General features: G+C 51.6%; 1 protein-coding gene across 5 annotated transcripts; it reads right to left on the reverse strand.

Moving 5' to 3' along the window:
* Positions 1–200: 200 nt before the first annotated feature.
* On the reverse strand, positions 201–22,709 carry MOB3C (MOB kinase activator 3C). 5 transcript variants are annotated; one of them, XM_048312695.1, is made up of 6 exons: positions 22,436–22,709; positions 21,766–21,821; positions 21,148–21,311; positions 14,585–15,084; positions 3,511–3,713; positions 201–330 (listed from the first exon to the last, which is right to left on the reverse strand). In XM_048312695.1, the coding sequence occupies exons 4-6, from the start codon at positions 15,000–15,002 to the stop codon at positions 301–303; spliced, it is 651 nt and encodes a 216-aa protein (XP_048168652.1). In that variant the 5' UTR covers positions 15,003–15,084; positions 21,148–21,311; positions 21,766–21,821; positions 22,436–22,709; the 3' UTR covers positions 201–300. The 5 variants fall into 5 exon arrangements, with proteins under 5 accessions (XP_048168652.1, XP_048168656.1, XP_048168653.1 ...); XM_048312699.1 differs by having other exon boundaries at positions 21,148–21,318; XM_048312696.1 differs by lacking the exon at positions 22,436–22,709 and adding an exon at positions 22,319–22,354 and having other exon boundaries at positions 21,766–21,816.
* Between the last annotated feature and the right edge of the window lie 800 nt (positions 22,710–23,509).

Raw genomic sequence — 23,509 nt, forward strand, 5'->3', positions numbered from 1 at the left:
TCTTAGAAATCAGAATGTGCAAAAGTAAACCAGCCTTGCCTCATTCTCCAGTAAGTCAGTGGCTTTCTAAAACAGGAACCATACAACACAGATTGGGAACTATTAAAAGAAGAAAAATCTGTCCAGAGATTCTTGGAAAACTTAGGATTCAGCCCTGGCCTGAAGAGGCTCTTCTGCAGTGTTCATAGGTCAGTGAGTTGGAATGCCCAGAGCAAGTCCTTGGGAAGAGGTCTTCCACCGCCGGGTGTCTTGTCCCACCAGACTCTGAGTGAGCCAGCTGAGTTCGCCGGCCAGAAGACTTCAGTGGCAAATTCGTTCTGTCATTTCTTTCTGCATTGAAGGGGGAGAGAAAAGAAAGGAACAGTAAGTGCAAAAGACAGGTTTGAGTAGCATGGCGTGTCAGGCAGTTTGGGAGGTGTCCAAAACCAACCCAGGGAAGCAATTGTGGGAGTCTCAGGAAGCCTTTTTCTATTTCCCATGGCAGCCCTCCTGGGAACTCAGCTGCCTCAGCAGCTCCATGCTGGCACTCTCCCCAGTCTCTGTGGCACAAGGTTATTCTGGCTGTGCCCTAGCCTTGAGAGCAGTCCAAGGAAAGAGCTTTGGCTGAGATGTTGAAAGATGAAGGTCCCGCTCCTGGCTCAGCCGCAGAGCAGCCAGACAAGGCGATGCCACTCTCAGAGCCTCTCTTTGCAGCTGCCTTGGGAGATGGGACATGGAGCTGCTCCCAGTTCTTGCTTCAGGAGCTGACCACAGCTCACACAGAGGACCTGTGGTTTCAGCAAGGGATCCCACAGTCGCACTGCAATGCAAATGAGTGCTAATAACAGAGGCCACAGGAAACTTCCAGTGAGACCAAGCTCTGTTTAGGATGACAGACTTTTCTTCAGCCAGAATGGCATCATGCCAGCTACATTAGGAAGGTGTCCAGCTTTCAACTGGTGGAAGATGGTATTTGTCCTTGCCTTAGAAAGCTCAACTAATATCTTCTAAATCCTGCAGTGAGGAAAGTGTGATTCTGGCTCATAAGGTTTGTGGCTTGTGAATCTGTGTGTGCCCATGGGTCCCCTCATGCACCCTAGAGGAAGGTTTGCACATTAAAATCTACTCCTAAAATAGACTGGAAGTAGAACTGGTCCATGGAGAATGAAAAATGCTACTCTGAAAAAAAGAAGAACTAGGAAAAGAGGATGACCCTTTAATAACCCTGTAAAAGTCCCTTTCGTTATAAAACCAAGGGAGACAGAAGCAGCAACCTCTGATCTTCAGTGCTGAGAACTTTGTTTTTCAAATCCATCAGGGACAGTGGCAAAGAGAGGGTTTTCCTGCAGGAGTAACATGCAAAATCACTCAAGTGCAGAACCTGGCCATCAAATGACAAGTTGATGCTTTGCCACAAAATCACATTGCAAACAGGAAATGTTTGCAACATCTTGGAAGGAAGAGGGTGAGAGGACTGTGAACATCCTCTTGCAACAGCATTGAGCCCACCCCACCAGCACAACACCAGGCACAAAAGCAGCCATGAACAGGAGGGATTGCAGTGACTAGTGGGCTGGTAAGTCACCAGTGAGCTCCTCAGACCGGCCCCAAATGTCCGAGGCATTCCTCACATTCAGGAAATCCCCACAGCTCTGCCTTAGTGCATAAGCAGCTGGACCCCTGCCAGTGCTGCAGCCCAGCACCACGAGCCGCCCTCATCAAGGAAGCAAGTGCATGGCTTCTCTCTGCCCCCATGTTCCTTGATTTACTGAGAGAGTGAATCACTGCCTTTTGCTAGTTCTGCCGTACAAAGGATCTCATTCTCAGCTCCCAAGATCTGCTGCTAAGAAATCACATCCCACAGAAGCTTGACAAAAAGGAAATTGAAGCAGCAAAGGGAGATTCAGCCAGAGGAAAGCTTAGAAGTCTGTCATGGGATTCATGGGGACTAACTAAATGCAAAGTTAGGACAGTGGTCTGGGCTCATGAGGCAGCCTGGTTGCAGGACACTCTCATATACACCTAAAGCAACTCACTGCCTGAGGGAAGGAGGCCCTTCCTCCTCCCTGGTCCTTCCTCTCAACCCTGTAGTTGGGTCTGCTTGAGGCTTGGATGGCAGGCAATGAGACACAGATAGACCAAGGGCAAATGTGTCTCATTTCCTTGTAGTTTAACAGTGGTTGCATCACATGGAAAGAATCTGTTCACCTGAGATTTATGCAGACCCATCAATCATCTCATGCTGCATGTGAGTCACTGGCATTGAAAGCCCATTTAGCAATGTCAGCCTCTGCTTTGGCTACCAGGTGTTAATTATTGACGTGAGCAAGCAGCAGTCCAAGGGGATGACACTTTCATGGACTGTACAGCCATGCTGAAGAAGTTTGTCATGAGGAACACTGATGGAGGACACACTGATGCTGAGCTGCCATTTTCAGGAGCTGAGGGCCATTGTGATAATATATGTCACAATTGAATTCTACAAAATAATTAAAGTTGATACTGCTGTCATTCAAGTCTCCCCTGATTAGATCATCATCTCTCCATCCCCCAAAATCATGATTAGAGCAGACAAGCAGCAAACTAAGACAAATGAAAGCAGAGGAGTAAAGTGCTTAGCACTTAGGCGCAGGGGCATCTCCCCCACCTCCAGATTCTAAGCAAGCAGCTGGGACTCTTCTTGGATATCCTCTTGGTCTTCTCTGACTCTCTGCTGCTGGATATGGCCTTTTCTTCAACACAGCCCTTACCACAGCATGCAGACTACTGGGTTTCCTACTAATTCTTCTCCCCACTGCAACATGTCCTCCATAGGTCAGACTACACTCAACCTCGTCTGTGACAAACTTGCTTCTCTTACAAAACTTACTGTGTATTTTCTAGTTTATGTGTCCTGGGCTGTCTGGCCTCTGCTTCCCACCAATCCTGCTGTTCTCAAGGACTGTCACCTTCTGCCTGGCTAATTGCTTCCTAAGGAAGGCTGTTGGGAAACTGGGAGCTCCAGTGAGGCCTCTCCAGCGTGGCCTTGATAGCTGTTGTCTGAAGCTGTGTGGCCTATCAGGGCTGGCCTTTCCTGAAGCCTCAGTGTAATTCACACTAAGATCTCAAGCAGGGAATGCTAAAAGAAAAACTGTGGAGAGGAGACTTTGGCTCAAATCTGACTCCTGAAAGCCATGTGGGCAGAACTGGCTGGAAACACTTTGATGTGGAAATTGCATTAGAGCTACCAAGTCAGTAAGGGGACACCACCCTGTGGAGGCCCCGAGGGTACTGAAGAGGGATTCACAGACATGACAGCAGAGGCAAAGGTAAAGAAAGGGTCAATGGTTTCCTTGGTGCTGCTGGGAATTTCTCTCTTAGACCACTAAGGCTGGCAGTCCCAGGACAGAAAACATGACTGTGTGTCTGAGGTAGGGTGGCCAAAAGAGTCCAGAGAGGGTCAGCACTGCTTAGAATCCAGCCCCAACCTGAGTGCTGTGTCCAGCCCATGCCAGTCTCACCCTCCGCCTCCCCACCCGTGGCCATCCTTACCAAAGGCTCCAGCTCCCGGTGGTCAATGAGGCTGAACTCCCTGATGAAGTAGTAAAAGTGCTTGTAGCAGGTGTTGACGTGAGCCTCAGCACCCATGTTGATGATGCTGTCAAAGTGGTGGATGTAGACATGGACAAAGACACGGAAGAGGCGGGTGAGGATCTTGGTGCAAACTTGCTGGAACTGCTTGGGGAAGGGAACACCTGCAAAGCAGAAGCAAATTGGAAGCCATTTGAATGTTTCCAAAAAAATCCAGTTAGCATTTAAATGCCTCTGTTATTCTTGACAGGCAGTCACAGATGACATGGAAGGACACCCTTGGCTAATGCCAAGAGTGACACTGGAGCAGTGTGTCATCGAGCTCTTCCCACATATTCCCTCATTGCCCAACTAGCAATTTCACACAGTGTAGTGGTTTGGTCCAAAATACTCATCACTTACTTATTTACCTTCTGTGAGATAAGAATTAGGAGAAAGCAAAGCAGGCACAAAACTTAAAAGAATATAAAGAAGTTTATTAACAGACCTAAAAGGAAGGAAAAAAAATCAGACCACACCTTCAAAACACTTCTCCTCCCCTTACCTTTCTCCTTTCTCCCACTGACAATATAAAAAGACAACCCTTGAGATGTTCAGTCTGTTTACCACTTCTACAATTACCTTTTCAGTTCACTTAGGGAAAGGAGTTTCTCTTGCTCATGCTATGGAGACATCTCCACAAGAAGTTCTCTCATGGCTTCAATGTCACAACAAGACAGCTGCCCGGGTTGGTTCTCTGCTCACATGTGAGAGTCCCTTCCCCTGACTTACAGCTTTCCCCACAACTGCTTTCGAGGGTTCAATCTTGAGCTACCGGGGTACCATTTTAAGGATGAGCTGTTCAGAAACAAAGGTTCTCTTCACCTATCTCTGGGAGCATCTTCATCTCTAGGAACAGAGGTCTTCTCCTTCTGATTTGGAGCAAGAGTCCTCATCACTTCCATCTCTTCCTGTTCAAACTTCTCATCAAATTACAGCTGCTTCAGCCTTTGCTTATTTCAGCACAGGTACTTTTGCTCACAATTACAGTCATTTGCTTGTTTCAGCACAGATACTTTTGCTCACAATTGCGATTTGAACGCTCCACCCCCCCATGCTTTCATGAAATTACAAGGGGTACTGATATATCATAGTCTATCACCACCATAGCTTTACAACAGAATTTCAGCTTCTAAGCATCTCCTCTTTCTCCTCCCTCAGGGTTTCAGCTCTTCCTTCTTAACTGACTTTGGTGTCTCTATGGTGTTTTCTTCACCTTCCCTCTTCCTCAGACTCGGAAGAGGATTAGTGTCTGCAGGCTTCATCTCTTCTGGAGGAAACTTACAGCACTAAAAAAGGGTTAATCTCACCCGGCCCCACAGCTGGAGTTTGCTTATTGCTGTTGGTCACAGGATCTTTGCTGGACATTGGGGCAGCGGTCTCAGACGGAGCAGGGCTGTGGGGGCTGCCTGCACAGAGCAGGGCTGACGGGGGCCAGGGGTGGAACAGGGCCACATGGCTCCAGGGTGGCTGTGTCCCAGCCCGGCCCTGCTGGGCTGCACGGGCCCCCCCCCCAGTTACCTGTCCCAAGGCCAGAAGCAAGAGAGAGCTTTCCCGGGGTTTGTTCATTCTTACATGTGGACCACAGAGGTGTGTCAAGCTCTTTAAGTGGCTTAAAAAGTTGTCAGTATTCAAACTAGCCAGTTGATCGGTTCTGTCAGGTCATAGAGGAAGCTGTAAGCACCTCTTTGCAAGAGAATCACTTCTGGAGCTATGCTAACACATGACACACAGGCATGGGCTTAGGATTTGGAGGGTTGCCCTAGAAGACAAAATTTCTCATCCATTTGAGGAGGCCACAACTCTCAACATCTAGCTCAATCCAGAGCAATCTGGCAGAAGATCCTTCTGCTCTCTCTGCCTGCCTTTTCCCTACAAGCCTGTGCAGGCACAGCAGAAGTTGAATTGTATTTACCCAGGTCCATGAACAAAGCCAAACCATCTCCCAGCAGAAAAGATACCTTCCTCTGAACCCAAAAGCACAGCTCATACTGTTTTCCTTCCTCTTCGCACCCTCAAACATCACTCCTGATGCATCAACAGAAATGGATGGGGTTGCTCCCTTTTTCCTGATCCTTATTTCAATAAAATGCCGCATTAAATCAGGAAGAAAACCGCCCATCTTAATGATCTTTGGGTTGTAATTTCATTGTGCCTGTATGAGCCTGAGATGTCCTCACAGGATGGGACCCACCACACCTGGCTCTATACTTCCAGCTTGGTTCCACACAAGGACACAGAGTGGGATATTTCCATCCTTGTTAAAATATGCCACTATCACAGTGAAAATCTCAGGGCGTGATACCATCACTGCCAGCAACCTTGGGGTAAATCTCTAAAGGAAACATGGCTTTGAAACACTAAACTTTTTGGTTGTTGCTTCTTTTTAGTGAGGAGGAGAATGAAACAACTGATATTTGTTTTCCTGAAGCTTCTTCCTCTCCCCAGAGCAATTCAATGCAAATACACAAAGAACAAAATAAAAACCTCCCTTCCCACGGTTGTACCAGCCTCCTCCCTGAGCTTCTTATTAATGCAGCACATAACCTCTTGAAAATCCTTCCAAACAAACTCTGCTCAACCATGGCCAGCTCACACATTTTGCACCCGGGAAAGCATCAGCAAATCTCTTAGCTAAAAAATTTCAAATGGTAATTTTATCTTTTAATCTTTCTCATCAGCCTTGCTAGGCAATTAAAACTGTTTTTTCCCAAAGGCTCCTGGCAGTTTTGTTTCCCAGCAGCAGTGCCGAGCCCCTCTCCTCCGTGGGTGGCAAACGCAAATGTTCCGTCCTTCCGACATCACGTGTGGAGCCTGTTTTCAATCGCCAGGCTTGGGCAGGTTTTGGGTTTGGAACTCATAAAAGAAAATTATTTTGGTGTAAAGCAGAGTCACCCTGAGCACAGCCCAGTCTCCCTTCCCTGCATGCACAGTGTTGGAGCAGCAGGCAGGGCTGAAGCATCTGTGCTCATGCCACATTTGGATGTCCCAGCCACGACTTAGAGAAGGACACAGATCTTGGCTCAGCGTCACACAGAAAGGTGGTTTTGAGACTGATTCGTGGCTACTGCTCTGCATAACCATGAGCACACCGCAGCCCCAGGGCTGTTCTGCAGCAGGGACCTCAGCATGACCTGTTTCACTGCCAGCTCTGACAGATCCCATTAGAACTTTCCAGAAAAGGTGTTCACATCTGGCAAAGTACAACCAGGCTGTCCCTATGCCAACACCTTAGAGATGTGACTGGAAATCCGCTTCTGCCCAGCACCCTTGGCTACAGAGCTCTCCTTGCCTGCTAGTCTGACACAGGCAGGGATCAGAGAGATCTCCGAGTTCCCCTGCAGTCAGGAGCTTTACAATGGCTTCATTTGAGCCTCCTGTGCTGACTGAGGATTTGCTGAGCAAATCAAAGCTGGAATCACCCAGCCGGGGACTCAGACATGCCATTAGGGTGGCCCCTGCAGACCAGCTTTGAAGAACTGGTCAAGAACACTTTTTTTAATGAAGCTCATCACAGCAAATAATTTCTGCTGAATGCACATTTCTGGGCTGTGGCTGGGGAATATCTACTGTTCTGGACAGCCTGACATTTCCCTGGGACCAGAGGAGAGCAGCTGGGATCTCAGCAAGTGCCCAGGAGCAGGCACAAATGCATTTGCTGCCTCCAGTTTGTCACACGTCCCAGTCACCAACTGTCTTCCTGGTCAAAGCAGGCAGTGAGGGAGAAATCAGACCTGATCATCACGAGGAATGTATTGCAAAACTGCAAAGAGTGATAGTGAAGGAAAGCAGCAATCCACAACCCAGTCCTGAGCTGAGAAGGAAATAAGATCAGAGTGTGAACAGCAGATCAAACAGATCCAGTGTCTCAGGGCTGACAGCATCTATGGTGCAGATCCTGCTGTCAGATGAGCCACCTCCAGACATGGCAGATGGTGACAAGTGGCTTTCCACGGCTTTTGTCCTGAGGTTAGCCAGAAATTCTCTTTTCTTATACATCTGTCACCAGCAAGTCCTCATGGACATGCTGGCAGCTGAGAGGCCTAGAGGGGAGACACCTCCAGCTACATTCTGAGTTCCCAAAAGTAGCTTTGGCATCAGGGAACAGAGGTTTAGCATAAACCACAGAATCAAAGAATAGTTTGAGTTACAAAGAATCTTGAAAAGTTATCTAATTAAAATCTCATGGTCATCAGCGACCACGGGACTCCTGAACTCCTATGCTTAATGACGTGTGGAAAGATACCATCAGGCTGCCAGGACCTCCAAGCACACTTCTGGACTACTCGACCCCTGTGTTTAACGTGAACCAGGAACATCGGAAGCCCCGGGGAGCTGAAGCTGAGCTGCCCGTCTTTGTGTCCATCACCAGGTGTCAGTGTGTGGCCGTCCCCTCCAGACATGGCCAGGCTGTAGTGGTGGCTGCCTGTCACTAATGAATTTCTACAGGTCCCATGTCAGGACACACCCCTCACTATGGTCCTTGGGGACCAGGGATCACTCGGATCCGGCTCTGACTCTTTCTCCCTGCAACACTCTCACTTGCACACCTGCCCAGGGAGGCACAGCAGGGTCCTGCTTCCTCCCCCTGTGCTGCAGCCGTGTCTGTCTCCTGTTCCAGCACCCTCGATACAGGCTAGAGACGCTTGACTGGACCCTGCATCTGGCACAGGGCTCTGTGCCAGCTGATCAAAGCACTTCCCCTCGGGAAGGAAGCAGGGCGGATATCTGATATGCAGATTGCCTCTGCCAGCAGTGGTGCCTCGATGCTGATCTCCAGTGACTTGGAAAGCAACCCACAGCAGCCCCAGCAGGCACTGGCCATGCTGGTGGGGAGCATTCCCCATCTCCTTGCCCAGAGCTGAAAGAAAAGGGCTCTGCAGTAAAGGCTGCATCTGAGAGCAGCAGAAGGATCCGGCATAAATCCGGCTTGCCCCGGGTCAGTGCTGCTGGTGCAGCGGATGTCCAGCAGACAACACATGTGACATCCTCTCCAGCACGTGAGGGGACCCAGCCGGGGCAGGCTGTGCCTCCTCCCTGGAACCAAGCACACACTGCAGCCAGCACGTCCCAGCCAGGGGAAGGCCGTGGGACAGGGATCTCTGGCCTGTCCTGCCCTTGCAGGTGTTCAGCTCTACGCCGAGCAGCCCAGCTCGCTGCGCTTCCCACCAGAGCTGTTCTGGCTGCTGGGAGGGGTCACTGCCACAGCGAGTGTGGAGCGATGGGGAGCATTCCCCACGCATGGAGGGGGGCAGCTGCTCCCCTCAGGGCTCCCACCTCCCTGCCGGGCTGGGCCAGGCAGATCAGCCTTATGGCCAGCACAGAGAGACCCCATCAGTGGCCAATGCACCAATAAATGGCATTTGAGAGTGGGGCAGTGGTGGCCCTTGCTTAGGGGACTTGCTCCATCTCGAACGTGGCACATCATGGCACAAACCAGGGACAGTAGCAGATGGATGAGACAGAGGGATGAGGCTAGTGGACAGACCCTGCATGGCTGAGATGTCCTCTTAGCAGAAATACAGCAGGCCAGGGGAAAGCCAGGATGGAGCCCCAAGCTTTGACAAACCACCTCAACAGGGTGATGCTGCTTGGGTTTGCTTGGCCGTCCCCAGTCCTACACACCTGCAGGGACCAATAAACACCATCCTAGTTCATCCCATTCTAACTTCCCCATGGGGACAGCAGAACACCACCAAACCCACCTGGGCTGATTTAAAAGCATTGAAATTACCTTTACATTTAATTCCCTGTTGCTCACCATCCAGCAACCTCAGAGAAAGCAACAACAACCTCACAGTCTGGCAGGCAGTAGCCACCCTCTGACCCTTCTTGCATGAAGTTTAGTTTAGACGTTAGAAAAAATCTCTTCACTGGAAGGGTGGTCAGGCATTGGAAGAGACTGCCCAGGGAAGTGGCGGAATCACCATCCCTGGGAGTGTCCCAAAGTCGTGTGGATATGGGACTTGTGGATATGTTTTAGTGCTGGACTCAATGATCTTAGAGGTCTTTTCCAAACTTAATGATTCTGTGGTTCTGTGAGTGATGAGCAGGGGACCACAGGATGCAGTGTGAGCTTGCTCAAATGCCTGGAAAAAGATTTATACACAAGGTCAGCTCTTCTCTTCCATCTGTGATCACAGGTAGCACACAGACCAGCCTGCATCTGGGAGCATCACCTGTCCCAGAGCAGAGACAGCCAGTCCCAGCAGGAGTGGGAGCAGAGCAACCATCCACAGCAGAGGAAAAGGGAGAACTTTACCCCTGCTCCAAGCCAAGGCAAAAGCTGTAAGTACAGCAGGTACAATTTCACTCCAAGCAGAGTGACTCACAGCCCTGAAATGAATTGGCACCTTTAGTTTGTCTTGGACGTTTTGCTTGAAAATCCCAAGATACGATTTAAAGCTCCAAGGAATCTGTTTTCCCCACTCTGTGCTGATTGCTTCAAAACATAAGGAAACCATGTGTAGAAAGGAAATGAAAATAAGAAGTAACAAAGTTACAGTAAGGGACTGCCAATGGGTCCTGGATCCTTCCTCCTGGATCCTTCCTGCCATCTCCTATGCTTGACACTCATTCACCAGCCAATTTAAATTTTTCATGGTGAATCAGTGCTGGGAAGCTATTTTGCTTCTTGGCAATTGTATTTTTTTTCCTCTTCAAATGCAGTAATTCAGTGAACTTCGTGATGAATTGTTGTTGTTATTTCTCAATTTCATTTTGGCCACCGTGGTGTTCGGTGATTCATTTTTCCTAAAAATAAGTCTTTAAAGCCCTGTTTAAAACTAATGGCATGATGGCAGCTGCAAGCTGGTGTGGTATTAATTTTGGAAGAAAAAAAACAGGGAAAAAAACCCCCGAATTATGTAAAAAAGAGCCAGCTGAGAGAACACCAATAATTAGCTGAATTCTGAACATTCTTCTCCTGTTGTTATGGCGAGAAAGTATCGGATAATTTCGCACCAGGTTTTCTCTGGTTTTTATAATTGTTTTGGGACTATGCTTGAATGACAGGCTTGAGTTTTGAAAAGCTTTCCAAGAACTGTTACAAAACCTCCTGTGGCCAGTGCTCTCTGTCGAGCCACAGGCAAATCTGGCAGAGAGTGCGGGGTGTTTCCAGCGCTGGGACTGCTCCAAACCCTGCGTCTGCACTCGTTTAACAACGGGGAGGTTTCAGCAGCCACGATGGTGCTGAGAGAGGACACCTGGCCCTGTGCAACCAGCAGCCTGATGCTGGGCTGACCAGTGCAGACACAGCCACGGGCCCTGGAAACCCCATCCAGCCAACCTTCTCCTCAGCACAGCACTGCCCAGCAGCAGCTCTCTAAGACCAGGCACCACAGGGCAGAACGATTACTGGGAGGAGATGATATTTTCCAGGTGATAATTTGTTCATGCAGCCACTCGCTGAATAAATCTACTGATATAGTTTTACCAGCTGGTGAAAGTACACCTGTAGAATCATTTATTCATCTCCCTGCATGGGAAAAATGCTTGCTCTCCTTTTAAATGTGTTTTTCAGGAACGCTACATTGGTTGGAAGAGTGGAAACAAAGCACTAGCACACACAAAATGATATGGGTTGTCTGGGAAAGCTGCTGCTTCTGTAGATTTATAGCCATCAGGTTGGCATAGCTCACCCCATGGAGGGATTTGTGTCATCCTAACTGGCTGACAAACAGGTTCCCACTCCAGAGAAAGGATTAGACAGTGGGATGGAGCCCTGGAGGTGGATTTCCCTGGGCATGGGGAAGACACAGTATCTCCCCCAACCCTTGCTGTGCAGGGGGCGTGGCAGCCCCCCCAGACCTGTTAATAATCACCATTGGGATTTTCCACTGGTGCCATCCAAGGGCTGTGGTCCTGCTGGTTAACAGTCACAAACTGTCTGCCGGTGTCGGGCTCCCTTCCTGCCATGTCGGATGCCAGCTGTCCCTCTGGCCTCACTGCAGAGCTGGAAGGAGCTCTGCATCACAAAGATTGGCTAAACCAAAGGTGTTTGTCAGTCTGCTCCCCTCCCACCTCTGACATGTACTGAAGGAGCAGATGCTTTAATGTACAAATCAGCCCAGCTCTGCTCTGGTCACTGGAGCTGTGACCATTTACCCCAGCCAAGGCCTCCCCTGTGATGCCTAAGGACCCTGTGAGCCCACAAGCCAGTGAACCATCTCTGCTCATTTCCAGCTAAGCCTCTCACCCTGGGGTGAACCATTTTCCCCCTCTGACCCATGAGATGCCTCTCAACTGTCAGGAGCCTACGAGCAAGCCCTGCTGAATCATGTGCTGCTTCAGGTTGTGTAGCTCTTGGATGGAGGAGGATGCTGAGGTTAGCCTCAGACAATGTTTGTGAGTTTGGGGAACACTTGCTGTGTCTAAGAAAAACAAATTTAGGAAAGAGAAAAGTCTGTTTTGTCTGCGGTCAGGTGGCCTTAGCCAGGGAAATCTTTGTTCTGGGGCAGCTTTACTGCACATGGCAAAAAGGGGCCAGGAGGGAAAGCTGAGATGCATAAAGCTCACGAAACACCCGCTGAGGTGGTGGGCAGCTGTGCCCAGGGACCTCCCCAGCACAAGCAGGAGTGAAACAAACCTTCATGCTAAATCCCATCTCTGCTGCTAACATCCAAGAGTCTCACCACAACTCCAAAGCATGACATTTGTAATTTCCCCTCATCACCTCATCAAGCTCCTTTCTCCTCCTTAAAACAGCTCACATCTCCTCTGTATCCTCTCAGTGCCTTATTCCCCTTGCCCTGGGTCTTTTCCCAAGGGCTTGCTCTTTAGGAGAGTGGTTAAGCACCTCCGTTTGGTCACCCTGGCCACTGTCCCTGAGCCCCACATCCTGCCCAGCCTCCTCTGTCATCCAGTGCATTTCCCTTCAGCCAAACACTCCATCTTCTGAAATGCCAGAGCTGCCAAGCAATTACCCACAGAACAAGACAGGCCAGTGAAAGGCAGATAATCGGGGACACACTGATGACAAAGTGCCACCAGCTCCCTCCTCCCCCTGGCTCCCCCAGCAGCGTTTCATGTGTTTTAGAGTGCAACCTCAGCCTGAGCTCCCTTTCACATGTGTGAGGCCAAAACCACCAAGACATGCTGACACGGGGACTGAAGTCATTCAAGGGTCCCCACAACAAAGGGGCTTGGAAAAGGAATGCCAGGAACAGCCTTGGAAGGGAAAAAAAATGGTTTTGACCCATGTTCACCTACAGTCAGCCTGGATCTCACCCAGAACTGCCCCCACACTGAAATGAAAGGAGAAGTGGAAAACAGAGGCATCCCTACCCACATCAGGATGTGCTCCAATTCAGAGGGGGAAGTGCCAGAAATGAGTTGAAAACCACCAGGGCCATGACTGTATTAGGCTTTTGTACCTCAGAGAGAGATGTGGGAGAGCAGAGGGTGCTGCAGTGTCCCCCCCCCATGGCTGCCTGCTTTCTGCAGAGTTAAGACTCCCTGTACACCTTCACTCCCCAGAGCAGTGTCAAGCAGCATCACATGCTAAATCCCACCTGAAAGCATGGAATTGGATCTGGACACTCTCCTTTCTGTCTGGAGGGAAAACAGAGTAAATCCACAGCTGTGCCTCTGCTTTTAATGGCATGCAGATCTTTTCCTTGGGGACAAGCCACATCACACACTCCCCAAAGGCATCCTGCCTGTCCTCCAGCATGAGGATCTGGCACTGTGCTACCCTCCCTGCCTGCCCCAGACTACCATCGAGGGGAAGAAGGCATGGAGTGCCTGCAGGTCTTGGTTTCAGGGAGTTGTCCCACCCAAACTCCAGGCAAAGCCAGAGCAGCCAGATGAGATCAGTGGTCTGGGGGGGTCACTCCATCCCAAAGCCAAAATAGTTTGGCACAACCAGGCTGCAGGCACTGCCTCCCCTCTTGCTTCCAGAGACCCACGACCCCTCTCAGACTCCAAGGGCCAGAGACTTTCCTTTAAAAGACACACAGCTACATGTACAGCACAGCCAAATGGGGCTACAACAGTGAGTAATGCCAGCAATCCCACACAGAACAGTTCCTTCAATGTTTCCCAGCACATTAATGAAAATCTTGATCATAAGCTGCACTGATTTCATACAGCTCTGTCTCCTTGGCAAACAAAAAAGGTCAAGCAGACTCGCAAAGCTATGCCTTTTTCCCCCCAAACCCCTTAAATCCTTTTTCACTTTCAAGTAGCTTCATATTCCATCTGAAAAACAACCACTCCAAGGCACGACCTGAGATTCTGGAAGCCACATCAGCTCCAACCCTTGAACACATCTCCCCAAATGACAAAAAACCAGCCAAGTAGCAGCTAATATCAGCCTTGGCAGCTGCTGAGCATTGCAGGTCAGCAGCAGAGGGGTTAGTTTGCAAGCTCTGTTGCCTTTGGCAGTAGCTGCAAGCTACTAAGGCCAAACATTTTGAAGAGGTGTATTACACACCCTGGGCCTTGGCAGTGGAAAGGCCACATCCTGGGGATGGGCATCTCTGCTCAAGCGGTGCCTCAGCTACATAGCAAGATGTGATGTATTATCAGGGGTGAGATGGAAAGCATCTGAGGAGTGAAGCAGCAAGATTGGACAAGGGTTGGACCTTGGGACCATGAACCTACATGGAAAACCAGAAAGAAATTGAGTTGATCAGCTGAGAGAAGAGCAGGCATGTGATGACCACCTCTAACCAGCTCTGCAGCTCAACTTCTTGAGGAAAGGCAAGGAAGCTAAGGACCTACCAGCCTTTATTTCTCACAAACACAGAATAAGTTCAAGCCCAGAAAAGGAGAACATTGTGTTCCACATCCCCTAGTAGCAGGATGAGAAATCCCAAATTCAGTTTGCAGCAAAAGGGTGTGGGACAGACACCGAGGAACACCTGGAACGGGAAAGGCCACAATACTTGGAATTGCAAAGTTCATCAAATACCAGCACTGAGGTGCACCAGCAGTTTGGGAACCTGCACCAGTTACAACCCAGCCTTCCTGCAGGGAACCAGAGCACACTCACCTATCCTGGTGGGGAAGATGTCCTCGTTGTTAATGAGCATCTCGATCCAGTCCATCAGCATGCACATGTACTGTGGAGCCGACAGTTTGGTCGGCTTCTTGTACTTGCTGTCATCCTGCCACCTGTACTCGTACTTGAGCCCCCCGGACATGATGGGGCAGCTCCTCTCCGTGCAGTATTCCGACATGGTGCCGTAGATGAGGTTGATGCGGTTGAAGAAGTCCACCACGTGCACGGCGATCCAGTCATTGATGCTCTCGCCAGGAGGGAGCTGCACCACTGCCTTCAGGTCCAGCCCGGACTTGAGCGAGGCCTGGGCTTTCTTGTACAGCTCAAAGCGCTGCGTGCCCGGCTCAAACTTCTTTCGGGGACGGAACGTTTTGTCTTTGTTGAAGACTTGCTTGAGACACAGGGCCATTGCGGGCAGGGCCAGACAGGGTGAGGGCAGAGGCTCAGAGCGACATGAAACCCAAGGCTGGGGTCTTCAGAGGTGGAGGCTTCTGCGAGGAGAAAGAGACACATTTCAGTCACACATGAAGACAGCTGCATGTGCAGGGCTTCCCACCAGAATGCTGGCTGACCCCACTGCTCTGACAGGACATGGGGACAGAGATTTGGAGTGAGCTTCTGGCCCCTCCACACCCACCAAGGTGAGCTGGAGCAGCTGCTGCCACCTCACAGAGCAGCTCCTGGCACTGGAGAGGGTGAGCCCTGCCACGTGTGCCCCACGCAAGGCTTGATGGCAGACAGAGCCCTTGCTCCCTCCTGAGCACCTCAGGATCTCACCAGGCTCCAGCCATCCTCTTCCCTCCAGGCTTTTACCTGGAGGTAAAAGCTACTGCAATAAAGTGAGAGCCGTGATATCAGCAGAGTTCACCAGCCCAGGCAGTCCCACCCTGGTGGCCTTCTCCCTTTCTGGCAAAGAGGAAGCATCTTTTTCCCAGGGACTTCTCAGTACAAATAACCCCTGACCCTGCAGCAGTGGCTGGCAGGCGACGCCCCGGGGACCACGCTGCGACTGCAGCTGGCTGCTGGTTCACACAGCCCCAGAGCCAGGATCAGTGGGAAAGGGGGGGATTATTTTTGTTGTTCTGCCCGGTGTGTTTGTCCAAAAGAACAAAACCCACATCCGAAGAAGGGAAACGCAGCCCAGCACAGCAGAACAACATTGCCAGGATGCCGCCAGCTCTCCAGGCATGCACACAATGCACACGGCAGCCCTTGGGGTGGTGGAGCTGATGCTCTGGGTGACTCCAGAGCTCAGCAAAGTGCTGAGCTCACCCCTTCCTGCCCAAGATTAGCAGCACAGATGAGGGCTGAAGTATTTTCCTTTTCCTCTCTCAAATCCAGTGGAAGTCCCATCCGTCCCAGGCTGTCCTGGACAGGCTGGAATTGTGCATTTCGTTACCTGCACTAATCGCCAGTGATGTTAATGTGAGACCAAGGCCTCCTTGTGCTAAATGCTTTGCTGAGGCTTAGGGAAGAGAAAGTCCTCCAACAGCCTCCCCCTGATGGGAGGAGATGGAGAAGCAGTTAAGAAAAAGGAAGGAAAATATTTATGGAAAAGGGAAGTGACTGACCCAAAGTCACAGCAGGAGGGAATGTTGCAAACCTTGGATGAACCTTCATCATTAAAAGACAACTTTAGCCAAAATCTTCTATTTATACTCTGTTTTCTAAACTCAGTCCCGAAAATGTGTGGTTTTAGGTGCTTTCTGCCCCATGGAGAGGGTCACAGCCATCACACAGTGTTATGCAGTATGGCTTCAAAACCAGGGTATTGGCAGACCTTCCCCATCTCATGTGGCTGGGTTCGACTTTAATGGCCACATCCCTGTCACCCTCATGTATTGCCTCAGGGGGATTTTTCTTGGATGCTTTTTTCTTGCCCTGCTCCAAGCAACTGGCTCCACCCATGGCAAAGAGCTTCAAAAAAAGAGCACAATCTCTCCAAAATGCCAGCCAATGAAGCCAGCATGATGTCATGACTCCTATCTGTCTCTAGGGAATGTGCTACAGCAGTCCTTATGGATCCCATGGGAGGCCAGGGGTCTCTGGGCACAGTGAGGCTGTAAAGAAAAGCCCTTATCCAGGACTTCCTGGATTCCACATATTCAAGCACATCCTGTTGATAGCACCTCTAAAAAAAGCCTTCTGGGGAGTTTGCTAACACGTAACACTTTCAAAAATATGTATGCATACATATATATTGATATATAACTACTGCAACAGGGATCCTAATCTAGTAATGTAGGAAGTGCTGGGATACCCTCAGGATGAGGCACTCAGCAGGCTTTGCCTGTAGTGCAAAGTAGGAATGATGGGGCTGAGCAGTGCCTGGCCCTGGAGCCAGGTTTCCCTGGAATTTCAACAAGGGAAGTCATGCCAACAGACATTTCTCTGTGTCACCATTCCTGCTGGCCTCGGCTCCATCTGCTCTGCTTCAGGAGCTGCTGCTGTTTGCAGACTCTTCCATGCAGAGACTGGGTTGCTCCAGGGTGATGAGCAGCCACCCTGGCAGATGACAACCCATCAAACATGTCACTTGCAGGGGCTGACAGCAGTGAAATCAGTTCTCTTTGAGTGCCTCACACTGCAAGTCCTCTGCAAATATTGAGACACCGACTGGGAAATAAACACCTCATCTGCTGAAGCCAGACCTGTAACTCATCTACAACTGCATCCCTGCATCATCCACAGCTGGGTGTCTGTGTTACCCTGCAAGCTGCTCTCACTCATCAGGCAGGTGGGAATGCACTTCGTGGTTCAGCACCATCAGAACAAAAAAAAAGAGCAACAAAACCGCTAAACATCTGCCAGATGTTTTCCTACCATGCCTCTGTTAGAGTGGGAATGGGGACTAAAACCCATTGCTGCCCAAGTGCTGGGAGCTGACCTGTCCCTGAGCCTGCAGGATGCCAGCATGGCACTGCAGCCTCTCTGCTCCCCAGGCAGCAGTTTTCCTTTCAAGATCCTCGTCATCACCACTACCAAATCATCAAGTTATTAAAAGGCCTTGTTAATCTTTACTGGAGAAAAATGTTCTCCAGAAATTACATTTAATACAAAGCCAAAAATACATCCTGGGATTTATGACCTGAAGAAGCAGAGAGAGGCACTGAGCCAAAGAAGAGATTTGTTCTCTGTCTCACTCCAGAGCTTTCAGTGCCCAGAGAGATTGATGTAGAGGGAAGGATGGGAGCAGTGGTGGCCAGGACCAGGACATGAAATCCCAGCTCTGGCCCTTGGAGCTGGGGCGCTGAGATGGGATGCACCAGCTCGGAGCAAACAGGCTTTGCAAAGACACCAATGCCTCAAATTCCCCTCAGGCAGAGACTCAGCACCCACCTGTTTTCTGGGAAGAAAAGCAAAATCCTCTCTGAATGGACCCGGACACATCCTGAGTCTAACTGGTGGAAAAGGGCCTCAGCCAATGCAAAATCGGATTTTCCCAGTTTCCACCTTTATGCATCCGACCCGACCGGTGCTCTTCCATCACTGACCAAGTATTTGGGGCAGATCCATGTAAAGAGACGGAAAATGGGAGATCTTCCAACATCAGCTGAGTCTGATGTTCAGAGCTGTTGTGTTCCTGGAAATCATGCTGTGGTCCACTGGGGCTTGGGGTGGGGCAGGAGACCCGTCCAAGTCCTAATCGCTACTCACACTGCCTGTTTTGGGAAATCCTAAGGGTGAGCTGCCATCCAACAAGCTTAGACAGCAGCTTCCTACAACATGACCATACAGATCCCGCCCCAGCCGGCGTGGGCAGGGCCTGGGCCAGCGCCGCAGCAGCAGCCTGCAGGTCTCTGCCTTCAGTTCCCACATCCAAAATCAAAGCTTTTCCAAGAGGAACCTTGGCAATGGCTGCAAATCCCCTTCCCCACGCCACAGTTCCCATCACGGGGTGGTGCTGGCACTCCAGGGGTCCACAAATCCCTTTCTGAAGTATCTGCAAACCCCCAAATCAAACCTCATCCTATGCTTGGGAGTGGACAAGGGGTGAAGTAGGTGGAGCTGGAGACTTTCCCTGCTGTCACCCTGTGTCCCCACAGAGGATGGTTGGAAGAGGATGAGCGAAGCTTCTGGGAGGAAAGAGACTGCCATTTCCCATGGGACATCCACGCCATGGCATCCTTAGTGCTTAACCCCATCCACACTCCAAAAATAGCCTTGGCTTTGAGGAGCTTGGCTACAAACCCAGCTGAGCGGCCACAAAATCCCATCCCTGCCCATGAAGGCTGCTGGGCTTCAGTCCTGCCCCTGTTTTTGCTGCTGGCTGCAGTCCTGCTGGTTTTAAAAGCAGCAGCAGAATCAAAACTCAGTGGGGTTTAGCAAGAACCAAACGAGCACAGGGTTAAGCTGTGCAAGGACAAGGCAGAGCCGCTGCTGGGGAGGTAGCAGGCACAGACACGTGAAAAACTGATGTCCTAGATCGCTGGCAAGTCCAGAGACGAAAGGAAATTAACTGAATGAGCGGGATGCAAGTTCAGGGTCAGACTGAGCCGCTAATTTCAGATTTGAGGGTTGGTTTTGTTTTTTATCTAAACTAGCTTTCTTTCTTTCTTTCTTTCTTATCATTTGAAAACCACAGAGGAACACATCAAGGCGATGGCTTTGTTGCAAATTAAAAACAACTCTGAAAGGTCTCTTTAGAAACTACAAAACAAAAGGGGAGAGCAGGCAGAGCTGTGGGAGAGGGGTTCCTCCCCCCAGTGCTGCAGGCGTGGGGGCAAGGTCACCAAAGAAAACCTCTGGTTTTGGCCCCAAATAAGCTTTGGTCAGAAACCCAGCAGGAAGGATCAGACAGATGCACTGCCAGACTGCTGGAGGATGGTCACAGTGATGATCCCTGGCTCCCTGCCTCGGTGTCCCCAGTTTCAAAACTTCTCTCCCTCCCCAGGCTCCCTTTGTATTTAGGGCTGCAAAAGCAAAGGCTTCAGGGGGAAAAGTGCTTTGCAAGTGTCCCTGGGAAGCACTAATGACCGTGAAGGGTAAGGAGAGAGGAAAGCTCCAACACCAGTACCTCCCATGGCTCCAGTGCCAAGTGCATCCTCCCTGGACCCATCCTGAGACAGTGCCATGCTTGCAGGAGCATCTGCCTGGAAGCTGCAGCATTAGCAGCACGCTCCAACCCTCGTGGGCAGTGCGACCACTGGGGAGCACAACGAGGGGTCCAGCGCTGTGGGCAGCCTGCAGGGAGACTCCAGCTCCCACGCCTTGGGAAGAGGCCAAGGAGGCAGAGCACAGCCCTGTCCAGCTCCAGGCGCCTTAGAGCAAAGTGTAAGTTAATTACCACCGGCTCTGCACTTCCCCTCGGGCTTCCCTGGGGGACCTTGCCTTTGGGGCACTCACGTATCTACTGCTTCTCTGCTTTACGGGATTCCCTTCCCAGCCCCATCGCAGATGGAGGAGCAGGACAGCGTCAGCTCGGCCACCATGTGCCAGAGCCCGGAGACAGACAGACAGACAGACAGACAGCCTCCAGATGGACAGTCTGCCCAGAAACCTGCTGGCCCCAGCTGGCTTTTCACTGCTCTAGGAAGCCCCACTGCCTGGCTGAGGAGTCAGCAGCAAGCAGCCCTCTTAGTTTCCCTTCAAGCCCCAAAGAAGTCCAGATGCAGTTTGGTCCTTCAGCCTGTCCTAGAGCATCTCTGCAACCAGAGCTACTTCTTGGGACTCATGCCCCAAAGACCGAGGCTGCTTCTCCCAAGCAACCCTTGAACTGCAGCCACTGCAGCCCTGACCCAGGGAGGGACTGTGGGCTAATGGTGCTTCCAGGGAAGGGAGCGCATTCCCTCTTTTCCAGCCTTTCCAGCCTTGTAACTGTCTAAGGAAGGGAGGGCTGCAGAAGGAGGATGCTGGGGAGCAGAGTGCTGGGGCATTGGCCCCACTCTCTCTGTGCTTCCCGCTGGAGCCAAGGCCCAGCTGGGCTGTCCGTGAGAAACGGGGTTATTGGCTGCTGATCCCAAATATAACCCAAACGATAGAAAATTCCAGGAAATGAGCCAAGACAAGATGCAAGGAGGGGGATCAAGGCCCAGCACACGGGCCGGGGGAGCTTCAGAGAAGCCCTGGGCTCTCAGCAGCATCTCCCTGCTGCCAAACCCTCCTTGTGCAAACTCCCCTGGTGCCGCAGAGACCCATGAGAGCATCCATGAGCACAAATCCCTGGAGCAGAGCAGACTCAGACCCCCGCACTCCAGCTGGGGACAGCTGCAAGTGGGAAGCTGTGCTGGTGCTTCCCCTAACTCACATGGTGCTTGGAAATCCCCAGCTCGTGAAAAACGGACCTGAATGGCTTCCAGGAACGGGACCGCTGACACCCACCCCACAGCTGTCCCCACTGTCCCCCTGCTCTGTCCTGCTCCTTGCCCTGCTTCCCTGCCACACCACTGGCAGAACAGCAGCTCTCTGGCCCAAAGGCACCAAAAAAGTTCTTCCCGAGTCACACAAGACACCTCCAAGCAGAAGGGCAAAGCACCATCTCTCCAGGATAGAGGCAGCATGTCCCTCTCATTTTAGGCGTGATACCCACTGGGGCTGGGGGCTTTTTGGGGTACCTCATTCCCGGGGGCTGAGATCTCACTGCTGCTACCAGTAACTTGCTGCGAGCCCTGCAAGGAAGTGTCCAATGGCCTCAGTGGTGTCCAACAGCTCCGATTCAGTCCCAAGGGTGATTACTCTGCTGTCAGAGCCGTAATTCCAAACACCGGGAGCTCCAGGCCTGCAAGCTCAGGGAAGAAGAGAGGAGATAAGCCAGCTGCTGAAAACCCATCTCCACTGCTTGCTCTCACCCAGTTTCTCCACCCACAACTTTCCACCCTCCCTCCGACACCGGCAAAGCTGCCGCCGGGGCTGTCCCGTTCGGGAAGCGCGTGTGCTGCCTTCCCCTGCCTGTCCCCCTTCCCCTGCCTGTCCCCCTTTCTCTGCCGGCCATTTGCATGGACCCCTGCCCAGCATCCCCAAACAGGCTCCCTGGTATTTACACACTGGCAGCTGAGCTGGGACACCCCAGAGGAAGGGGAAGAGCCTTCTGCAGGCGTCCATGGCCCGCCTGGGTGAAAAATTGCTCTTTCCCAGGCTACTGCCAACCCAGGTCTTGCCCATCTCGTGCTTAAAAGCACCCCAGGAGCATCCTCAGCGGTGCGGCGCTGGCTTTTTACATCCCCAGGACTCACCTCATCCCCCGGCACGGCGGCTTCCAGTCTCAAATCCCTCCGCTGCACTTTCTGCTCTTATTCGGGGAAAAGGAAAAAAAAAAATGTTAAAAAGATAAAAGTCCAAGCCAGGCTCTCTTTCGGGACTGCTGGCAGTTCGGGGATCGCAGCAGCAGCAGCAGGGAGAACTGCCTCGCTCCAGCGCTCACGGGGGTTTCGTTAGAGAAACCGGGGGCCGAGGGTTTTTCTCCGGTCAGTGATGTCACATCCTGACCCTGCCGGCAGCTCCAGCTGTCCCTGGAAAACCCGCTTGGAAGCGGGCCCGCCAGCCCCCACCATCCGCCGCCGTGGGCTCGCAGGCTCATGGGTGGGCACTCACACACACCCACACCCCCGCACCATTCCTGGATGCTGAGATCCTTCTTGGCGTGCAGTCCCGTGCCGCTGGCTGGCTCCGGCTTTCACAGGACAGCAGGGAGCTGGGGAAAGGAGATGAAATCCCGGAGTGTTTTCCCCTCCTCCTCCCATCTTTTCACAGTCCCTCTCCCTTCATCCTTCCCCGCTCTGCACGCACACAAAAAACAGCCGGGGGTTTCCATGCCAGGCCAAGCTGGATGCCATCCAAAACAGAAAAGCCGGAGAGAGGGGAAGAGAAAGAAAGAGGAAAACTTTCTCTGCACAGAGCACTTACTTTCCGTCTCTGTCGGAGGTGGGGTGAGTTCTGAAGCGCGTTGCGGTATTTAAATCCTGCTCAGCAAAGGCAAGCCTGAGCCAGCACGCTCGGCGCCGGCAGGAGCGGCCAGCCAGCGTGGGATGGCTTGGCAGGAGCCGGTCTCTGCTTTGGGGTCAGCCCCCGGGGTGGGGGTGTAACACCGGTGTGCACCCCGCGGGTGATGCTGGTGGCTGTCGCAGCAGGGGAAGGCAGAGCATGGCCCTGGCACTCACCGTTCCCTTCCTGGCACGGTGACGTGTCGCTCCGTGGGGATGAGATGTGGTGCTCTGGCCTTACTGAAACGTCTGCAAATTGTTTGGCACAGGGACAGTTCTAGTGAGGGAAATGTTTCTGGTCTTTCTTACATGTGTGTTAAACTCCGGTCAAGCCAAGCGTTTGCAGGTGATGGGGCGAGCTGGGGAGTGGGGCACAGGGCAAGGTGGGGTAAGGAGCAGCAGCAGTGTGAGAAAGGAAACCACAAGCCCAGCAGCCTGAGACGGCAGAAAGATGTAGCTGCTGGGCACGTTTGCATAAAGCTGGAGGGTTTAGGATGAGGGTTTGGTTCTCTGAACCCTGCCTGGCATCCCCTACTGCTGCAGCTGGGGATTTATCTCGCGACCCCGTGCAGCCTGTGCATCCAGCAGAATGTGTCTCTGCAGGATCCAGATTCCTTCCCCCCTTCCTTCCCACCCCCAGCTTCTCAGCTGCAGGTGATGCCAGGGTTTGCTCTCAAGGCACAATGTTCAGAGGCAGTCTTTAAAAATAAGTTCATCCAGCAGCCTCCTGGACCAAACAGCCACGAGGGAGCTCAGCCCAGCCCTGCAAGGAATTTGCTCTCCTTTCCTCCCTCTCTCTTTGAAGTTTGTTTGGTGCAGGTGCAATAGGAACTCTTTGGCACCTGCAGCAGCATCTTATTAGAAGTGAAGAAGAAAATTAGGGCCCATTTCATTGGGCAGCAGCCACTGGTGGATCACTTTTGACTGAGCTGAAGGGAATCGGAGCTTGCACACCCCAGACACCCCTTGCTTTTCTGCCTATCCCCATCTGGGACAT

Source organism: Corvus hawaiiensis, chromosome 9 (genome assembly GCF_020740725.1).
Source record: "Corvus hawaiiensis isolate bCorHaw1 chromosome 9, bCorHaw1.pri.cur, whole genome shotgun sequence".
Classification (NCBI taxonomy): Eukaryota; Metazoa; Chordata; class Aves; order Passeriformes; family Corvidae; genus Corvus; species Corvus hawaiiensis.